General features: G+C 39.3%; 1 protein-coding gene across 1 annotated transcript; it reads left to right on the top strand.

Annotated features, from left to right (window-relative positions):
* The first annotated feature begins 5,737 nt into the window (after positions 1-5,737).
* LOC141653534 (putative aspartyl protease At4g16563) lies at positions 5,738-7,887 on the top strand. The gene has a single exon (XM_074461330.1). It carries the CDS (start codon positions 6,013-6,015, stop codon positions 7,510-7,512), a length of 1,500 nt encoding a protein of 499 aa, XP_074317431.1. The 5' UTR covers positions 5,738-6,012; the 3' UTR covers positions 7,513-7,887.
* The last annotated feature ends 1,317 nt before the right edge of the window (positions 7,888-9,204 follow it).

The raw sequence follows: 9,204 nt of genomic DNA, 5'->3' as shown, positions 1-9,204 counted from the left end.
TGTATGTCCGACTATTCTTTGTTTTGTTACCATATACCTCTGATGTTGAGGTATATGTTCTAGTCTATGTGGACGATTTAATCATTGGAGGTAATGATTCAGAGGGGATTCGTCGTGTTAAAGATTATCTTAGTACATGTTTTTATATGAAGGATTTGGGTCCATTAAAATATTTCTTACGCCTTGAGGTAGCCAGGAGCTCGCATGGAATTTTTCTTAGCAAGAGAAAATACGCTCTTGATATTCTCAGTGAAACGGGTCTACTCTGAGTACGTTCGGGTAACATTCCTATTGAGCAAAATCATAAATTAGCCGAGGCTGCCCATGCTTTAGTCACGGACCCAGAGAGGTATCGTCGTTTGGTTGGTCGTTTAATTTATTTGACCAATACCCGACCCGATTTATCCTACAGCGTACACATTTTGTCTTGTTTTATGCACGCACCGCGGGAGTCACATTGGCATGCTGCATTACGCGTGGTTCGATATATTAAGAGTCATCTCGGCCAAGGTTTGTTATTTAAGTCTGGGACGCCTCTTATTATGTCTGTTTACTGTGACGCTGATTGGGCTAGTTGTCCATTAACACGTCGGTCTCTGACTGCATATTTTGTTTTGTTGGGTGGTGCACCTGTTTCCTGGAAAACAAAAAAATAACCCACTGTTTCTCTTTCTTCCGCTGAAGCTGAATACCGTGCTATGGCAGCAGCGACGTGTGAGGTCAAATGGTTGCAAGGTATTTTGCGTTTCCTTCATGTTTCTGTCAAATCCCCCGCTCGTCTTCATTGGGATAATACTGCAGCGTTGCATCTTGCGCGTAACCCCGTTTTTCATGAGCGAACTAAGCATATTGAGCTCGATTGTCATTTTGTGCGGGATGCGATTCAGGATGGGTCTTATTTCCCCAGCTTATGTTCATACATCTGACCAAGTTGCAGACATTTTAACTAAGGCGTTGGGAGCACGTCAGTTCGTGCATTTATTATCCAAGTTGTGCGTTGTTGATCCCCACGCTCCACCTGGGGGGAGAGATATCGTAATATTGTTAATTTCCTTATTCTGTATTTATTGTCGGTTTCCTTATTCTAGTCGTTAATTGTCGTGAACAAGTCTCATGTATATATATACATGCACATATTGTAATTACCAAACACATTAATCAATAATATCAAAATATTCTCCACATAATATTTTACAAGATACCCCCATGGCCTAACTTGCACTACCCACTTTAATTTGTGAGAGGGACACTATCCGTTTATAGCTATAGACGGATATTGTCCGTCTATAATGAGACAGGCTCTTATACTAATTACCTTATACTCCTTACCTAAAATCTCCTTAAGAGTTTGGTGGTACTAAAGGCATCTTCTTTTCGGTTAAAAGGAGTTAAAATTGAACTGAATGAAGTTGGGCTGAGCTGAGCTAAATAAAGCCAAATTAAGAATTAATTTGTAAAGTGATGAGTTTAACTGAACTACGATCAAGTAAGAAAGACCAACATTAGCCATTTTTCGTAGTTGTTTTCAATTCACATATTTCAAAATTGAGGAATGCAACCGTCCTTTTCTTTTGCATTGGCTTATAATAATATTTGTTTTCCTAAGGTAAATGTCAAATAAGTGGGTAAAGTAAATATTTTAATTGTGTATTAGAGGAGCAGGTTATAGATAAGACTCAAAGAAGAAGGCAGATAGTATTTCTCGTCAAACTTTATTAAGTACTGTACCTCAACAGTTTAACTTGAAAGGCAAAAATATCTGTAACACCCCCATTTATTTAAGGGCCTGAACTAGGACTCCTCAGATAAATGACGGTGTTACCATCTCGGAAACCCGAGGCAGTAGATAACAAAGGAAAGAAACACAGTACTTTTATTAAAATGTTTATAGTGAGATTACAACTGGAATTAAAACAAAGCCTCCAAAAATATGACCAAAAGATAAAGTCTGATAAAACTAGTAATAAACTAAGGTGGGCTAGGCACTAAGTCAGTCATCCAAGCTCTCTTCCCGCCAGCTCCCATCGATCTCGAAATACACTGTCAAACCGCTCCCAATAATTGGATCATCACAGCGTACACGAATACACAGGTCACCGACCAAGCCGAGTAGAGAAAACAATGAAACAATAAAATATGATATGCATGCTCCTCCGTCACCTCCATCTCCATCTCAACTCATATCTCATATCTCATACCCCGGACAACCCACCATACCGATCCCCAGACTATATATATCGACCGTAGCCGATCTCGCACTCGCACTGAGGACACCAGGGCAAGTCTGCGAACCCGCCCGGGCCTTATCACAACTCACATCATATCTCAACATCGTCACTCCTACACCATCCTCCAACTCCAATGCATATGAAATGCTCAATAGAAATTAATGCAACACAATATATATATTAATGAATGAAATCATGCCAGCTACCGAATGTTGTGATAACAAACTCAACACGATCAATTCAGTCAATCACCTTCCCGTATATGAATCATAACGTAACTCAACAACCACGAATCAAGTCAACACAATTCAACAACAACGATAATAGGTCAAGTGTATTTCCCTACCTCAAAGTGCCAAAAATCCAATTAAGCGATTAAAGCAAGTCCGAGAAAACAAAGCAATGCATTTGATTATCGATCCTTCACGAATCCGTCACCTAAAACAATTATAATATTTATAATTACTAACTACTAAATATAGACATCTCTCAAAATAGAAACTTTCCCGATATAGTAACTTTCCACTTTAATCACCCACTCAAAACCCGACTTGAATTATTTAACCGACTCGGGAACTAAATTAAATAACTAATATGATAAATAAAATATTGAACGAATTAAACGTTTTAAGAAAACCCGATTCAAACATTTGAACAACTCACAACCCAACTTAACCCGTCTTTAATTATTTAAATGACTCGGAAACAAATTAATTAATTAAGGATACGATAACTTAAATAATAAGGACACGAATCAAACCCGCTAAATAACACGCCCCAACCACGGTTTCCAGCCCATTTCCCGACTCCACACGCTACCTAACCACCGTGACAACCACCACCGTGTCCCCCACTTCGACCCACCACCAAAGAACCACCCCCACTGGGTCGACTCCCAGCCGGCGAGTCAAACCAACGCCGCTAATTGGCCTGGTTCACCACCACGCCTCACCAAACACCCCATTTCCACGACTCACCACCACCGCAACCAATAACTACCCCCTGCCAAACAACCACCATTCTACTCACCGCCAAACCACGCACACAGACACCATAGCACCACCGTTTCGACCTCCCCTAGTCCACGGTGGTGCCACCCAAAACCTACCCGTCTCAAACTCCCCCGAAACCGCATTTAAAACCCGTTTGCTACCCCCTGTCAATGCCGCCTTTCACCACCACTATCACCACCCAAAACCACCCCAACAACCACCACGTCACTCGTCTCTCACCACACTACCCTTATACCCTGTCAACAACTACCATAGACGCCAATATAAGACACGAAACAATCAACCAAAACCCGACATCAATACTAAAACAGAGGAAATGGGTTGAGTACTTACCTTTCCGCCGCCACAACACCACCACGGCCACCCACAAATCGTCGACAATAGCCCCTACCCCTTCCTCGTCATGCCGTCAACAACCCAGGCTCACTCTCTCTCTCTCTCTATGCGTGAAAGCAGGTGAATGGTGTTGATGAAGAAGGGAGGCGGGTTGAGGGAGATGGAAAGGAGGGAGGCGGGTTAGGGTAGTGTCCTCTTAGGGTTAGGGTTATTAGGGTTTAGGGTTAATTGGGCTGGGCATGTTATTGGGCCAGCCCAAATGGGTCGAGGGTAACTTGTTTAGCTCGCAAAACGAATTCCATATAAACCCGTCTTTATTAACTTGCGATAGTTTAACGTAATTATCGACTCAACTATTACTCGATATAATTAGTACTATAAAATGTATAATAATAATATTTAATAATATCCATTTAATTTATTATATAAAAAATACGGGGTATTACAATATCTTTTATATATTATGATTTCACATATAAAATAATTAGGATATTCTCCCGTGTACCCATCAACTTTTTTTATTTTCTAAGATGTACCATTCTTTTCTTGCAAAAAAATTTTGACCGTCAATAACTCTTGGCTACAAGTTCAAAATACGATGAACTTTTTTTTTTTCAAATTGACCGTCTTTAAGAGGTCCTCATTTTGAAAAAGAATTCATCGACGTCTCAACTCGTAACATAGAATTATTGCTGGTCAAAATTGTTTTTGTAAAAAATAAGGGGTAAACCTTAGAAAACGAAAAAATTTAGGGGTACATGAGAAAATATCCCAAAATAATTTAAATTTACATATTCATCACTCTTGTTAAATTAGGAGGTTTACTACATACTCCCTTCTATTCCGAATAACTGTCTCATTTGCCATTTCCGTCTATTCACATAATTATCCCATTTGTCATATTTGGACATGTTTTTTGACTTTCCTACCCTTGACTTTTTTCTTTATTTACCACCCCAACCACCCCTAAACCATCATATTCAATACTTTTCATTATTTAACTTCTATATTCTTACCCCTATACAATATTTTTCATTATTTTAACTTTATTCCTTAATTTTCGTGCCATTGTTCAAATAGAACAGTTATTCAGAATAAGAGGGAGTACTATCTTTATCCCATATAACACAATTAGACAAAATTACTAATTAACCACCTCCCTACAAAGCCAATCAAATTCAGATTACTTTCTTTAACAAATTACTTAAGAGTTTTCTCAAAGTGACACAAACTCACTATCTGTCTGTTATCCACCTACACAGAATGTCTCTGTTCTCAGTTCAATATTAGAATACTTCTACTACCTATTCACCAACTCACTTTCTAATTATTTATACCCCCGTTAATTCATTAGATGGCATCCTTAGTTAGTATAGAATCTCGATACCACCCTCTCGTATCACATATAAGCAGTAATTCATTAGATGTGTTGGAGTATAAATCCACTTGTGAGTCCCACATCGGTGAAAAAGAGAGAGATTGTCTATCTTATAAGGCCTAGGGGTGTTTCTCCCATTGCCAATTGGTTTTGGGAGATAAGAGCATTCTTGGGCTTGTGAGTTAGACTTCTCTCCTCCACCGCGGGTAAGGCCAGACCCATCTCGTGTTTATTAAGATGCATGACATCCTCAGTTAGTAATCTCGATACCACCCTCTCGTATTACATATAAACAGTTTATTATTTCTTCCGTTCTTATCATTTGTTTACCTTTAGTTTTAACATAAAGACCAAAAAAAAGAAAATGAGCCCAATTGTGATAGTTATTAGTGCATGACAAGTGGACATTAATAGTTGTGTATGAGCAAATTTCTCATAAAAAACCTACCTAATATAGAAAGATAAACAAATGATTAAGACTAGGTAAACAAATGACCGAGACAGATAGAGTAAAATAATAAAACTCTACTTCATCTGTTCCAATAAGTTTTATACGTTTGCTTTATACACGTACGTCAATGCACGTTTTCTTTTGCTCATATCTTCGACTACAAATTACTAAAAATTATAAAAATTTGATATTTATAACATACTCAATAAGACAATTCTTACATGACTATGTTTTATGTTATATATTAAAAATTATAATAAAAATTCTCCTCATTTATAAATAGTACCCAAAAAGCAAATGTATACAACTCATTGAAACGGAGAAAGTATATTATAAACACATGTAAGCGGATGGTATTAAGCCTCAACTCTCGGTACCATTCAGTAACGCCGTATCATTATCCTTTCGATAATATTATTACTAACCCTGTTTCCACTAGAAACTTCCTCTCACCCTCTCATTCCCTTCTTAAACCCCTCTTCTCCCCTTCACTTCCTCACCAACTCCACTTTCAAAATCACCAAATTTTCTCTCATTTTCTCCTCTCAAACACTCTGTTCTTTAACGCACACAAAAACAGAGTGCTTTGTTATTTTCCAAAAATCCATGGCTTCCACTTCTTACACACAACTCTTCTTCCTTCTTTTTCCACTCTTACTAATATCATCCTTAACCCAATCCCTCCACCTCCCACTAACCCACTCACTTTCCGCCACCACCTTCACCTCTCCACACCACCTCCTCAAGGCTACCACGGTCGCCTCCGCCACCCGCCACCACCTCCGAAAACAAAAACAAAAACAACAACAGCAACAGCAAATCTCCCTTCCTCTATCACCAGGAAGTGACTACACCCTAACCTTCACCTTAAACTCCCAAACCCTTTCGGTTTACATGGACACCGGAAGCGACGTCGTTTGGTTCCCTTGTTCCCCTTTCGAGTGCATCCTTTGCGACGATAAATACCCACCTGGCACACTCAAACTTCTCCACGTCACCAACTCTTCCCTTCTCTCGTGCAAGTCACGTGCTTGTTCCTCAGCACACTCCTCTCTTCCCTCCTCCGACCTATGTGCTATCGCCGCGTGTCCTCTTGCCGATATCGAAACCTCGGACTGTCGTAACTTCGCGTGTCCGCCGTTTTACTACGCGTATGGTGACGGAAGCTTGATTGCGCAACTTCATAAACATGATTTAACTATGCCATCAAATTCTAAAACACCATTAATGTTAAAAAACTTTACGTTTGGTTGTTCTAATACTGCTTTAGGTGAGCCAATTGGTGTAGCGGGATTTGGTAGAGGTCCGCTTTCTTTACCAGCTCAGCTAGCTGACATGTCACCTGAATTAGGTAACCAGTTCTCTTATTGTCTTGTTTCTCACTCGTTCGACTCGGACAAGCTACGTCATCCTAGTCCACTCATCCTAGGAAAACACAAACAAAAAGTTGACTTTAGTCAAAATGAAGTCATGACGTCATTGCCATCGTTTGTTTACACCCCAATGTTGGATAATCCGAAACATCCGTATTTCTACTCGGTCGGGTTAGATGCTATTTCGGTAGGAAGCCGGAGGATTGATTCCCCGAAGAATTTGAAAAGAGTCGATCATAATGGAGACGGCGGGGTTGTGGTGGATAGTGGAACTACGTACACAATGATGCCTACAGGGTTTTATAACTCGGTGGCAAGTGAATTGGATAGGCGAGTTGGAAAGGTGTTTAAGAGGACGAAGGAGACGGAGTTGAGGACCGGCTTAAGCCCGTGTTACGAGCTGGATACTAGGAAGGGGAGTGTAGGGTTGGTAGTGCCAAGCATGGTGTTGCATTTTGGAGGGAATGGTGATAATTCAAGTGTGGTGTTGCCTAGGAGAAATTACTTTTACGAGTTTGTCGACGGTGGAGATGAGGGTAAGAAGGGGAAGAAGGTAGGGTGTTTGATGATGATGAATGGTGGAGATGATGGTGAGACCGGTAGTGGGCCCGGGTTAACGTTGGGGAATTATCAACAACAGGGTTTTGAGGTGGTTTATGATTTGGAAGAGATGAGGGTTGGATTTGCAAGGAGGAAATGTGCTTCTTTGTGGGAGGACCTTAACAGGCATTAAAACTCGATATTACCCTCTCACATATGTACAGTGTACTATGTATATGGTAGTGTGCACTGGTACTCAGATTCGGTATCACCCAGCGAGGTGGTCTCATTTTGCTTTTAAGTTAAGGGAGTTGACTTATGATGGTAAGTCAATGAAGTCAACGGGGGTGTGCACTTGAAAAAACTTGGGTGTGGAGGATTGACCGCACGTGAGTTGAGGTTATCCTTGCAGTTAAGTTTGGGTTGGTGGATGGATTAATGGTGAATATATGTATGTAAATATTAGGTGGTGGGGTAAAAAATGTAAAAATATGAGTTAATGAGTCTCTAATTACTCAGTCAGTAGTCAGATACTAGAACAAAAAAAAAGGACTGTAAAAAGATCAAATTGTAGCTATTGTGTATGTATAGAATTTTTTTTCCATTTCTTTTTTTTTTTAATCATGTGTTTTTAAGTGTACATTTCTGCTTAGTTTGTGCATTTTAATTAATTAATTAATTAAGCCATATTCAAAGTTCATTATTGGTGAATAGAGTATCATCTTCAATCATTTTTTCTTACTGTTTATTCAAATCGTATGTGTTTGAGCTTAGCTTTATCTCTTTGTTTCAATAATTTATTCGAGTGAGAAATTATATTCAAAATTTATTACGGTTAGTTATGCATGTAAATTTGGAGGTAAAAATTGTTTTCTAACAAGGGACTTAGGTGTGGACGTTGTGTAAAATAGCGCCTTTTAGGATCAACTCTTTCACTAGTTGAACATAACATTCCGGAGTAAGTCTTGCTTAAAACGGGTCGGATTTTAAGACGGGTCGTTGTGTGAGAGGAAATGGGTAGAGGGGACAAAGGTGGGACCCCCCATGTGCTTCTCCACTCACCCTAAATGGGTATTTTGTGAGAGAATATGGTATCCGTCTTATTAATAAGACGGATACCTTGGTCTGAAATAAGAATTGGTGAACATTCCGAGTAGCGCAAATGATAACTTCTACGAAAAAACATACAATGGTGTTGCGGTCATGTCGACTTACAGTCTCGTAGGCTTTATTAGATGCCTTATTGATTCAACTTCTAGTAATCCTGTAGCAGATTGGAAAATTGATGTTGTACCATCAACATGCATGGCTCAAACCTTTGGGATCATAAAAAAAGGAATCTTAACAATCACTTCATCTCAATTCTCAAGCAAACATAATACACATCTCGTACACCCCAAGCTTAGCCCGAGCTTTCGTGTTCGTTCATGCATGGTTAGTTGATTAGTATAATCAGTCACAATTCGATGAACTTGCTTGGATTAAAATAGAACACCAGAAAGATTTGATAGACGATGTAGATAGATAAAGAACCTTTGAAAAAAACAAAAGGCAAATTTTTGTTCAAGACAAAGGTATCCATCTTAAACCTTAAGACGAGGCTAATAGATACTAGATCACATAATAAGTCGCAATCGGCTTGTAATAGTGGGGTAATGGACCACTAAGATCGATATGGTACTACAGTACTAGTCTTTGGTTATTTGGCATGGCCAACTACTCGTGTGAAGTATATTATGGAGGATTAATAATGCACTGTCATCCAGTATCTTTGTTCTGGGAAAATTTCCCATCACATTTTCACTCTCACGAATGTTCTTAGAAGACCTTTTCAAGAAATTGTAGAGGAATTGTGTCAAAATCAAAACCGCCGGAGGGCGTTAAA

This window comes from Silene latifolia, chromosome 4 (assembly GCF_048544455.1).
Source record: "Silene latifolia isolate original U9 population chromosome 4, ASM4854445v1, whole genome shotgun sequence".
In the NCBI taxonomy this organism is placed as follows: Eukaryota; Viridiplantae; Streptophyta; class Magnoliopsida; order Caryophyllales; family Caryophyllaceae; genus Silene; species Silene latifolia.
This window is presented reverse-complemented; position numbering and strand designations above follow the sequence as displayed.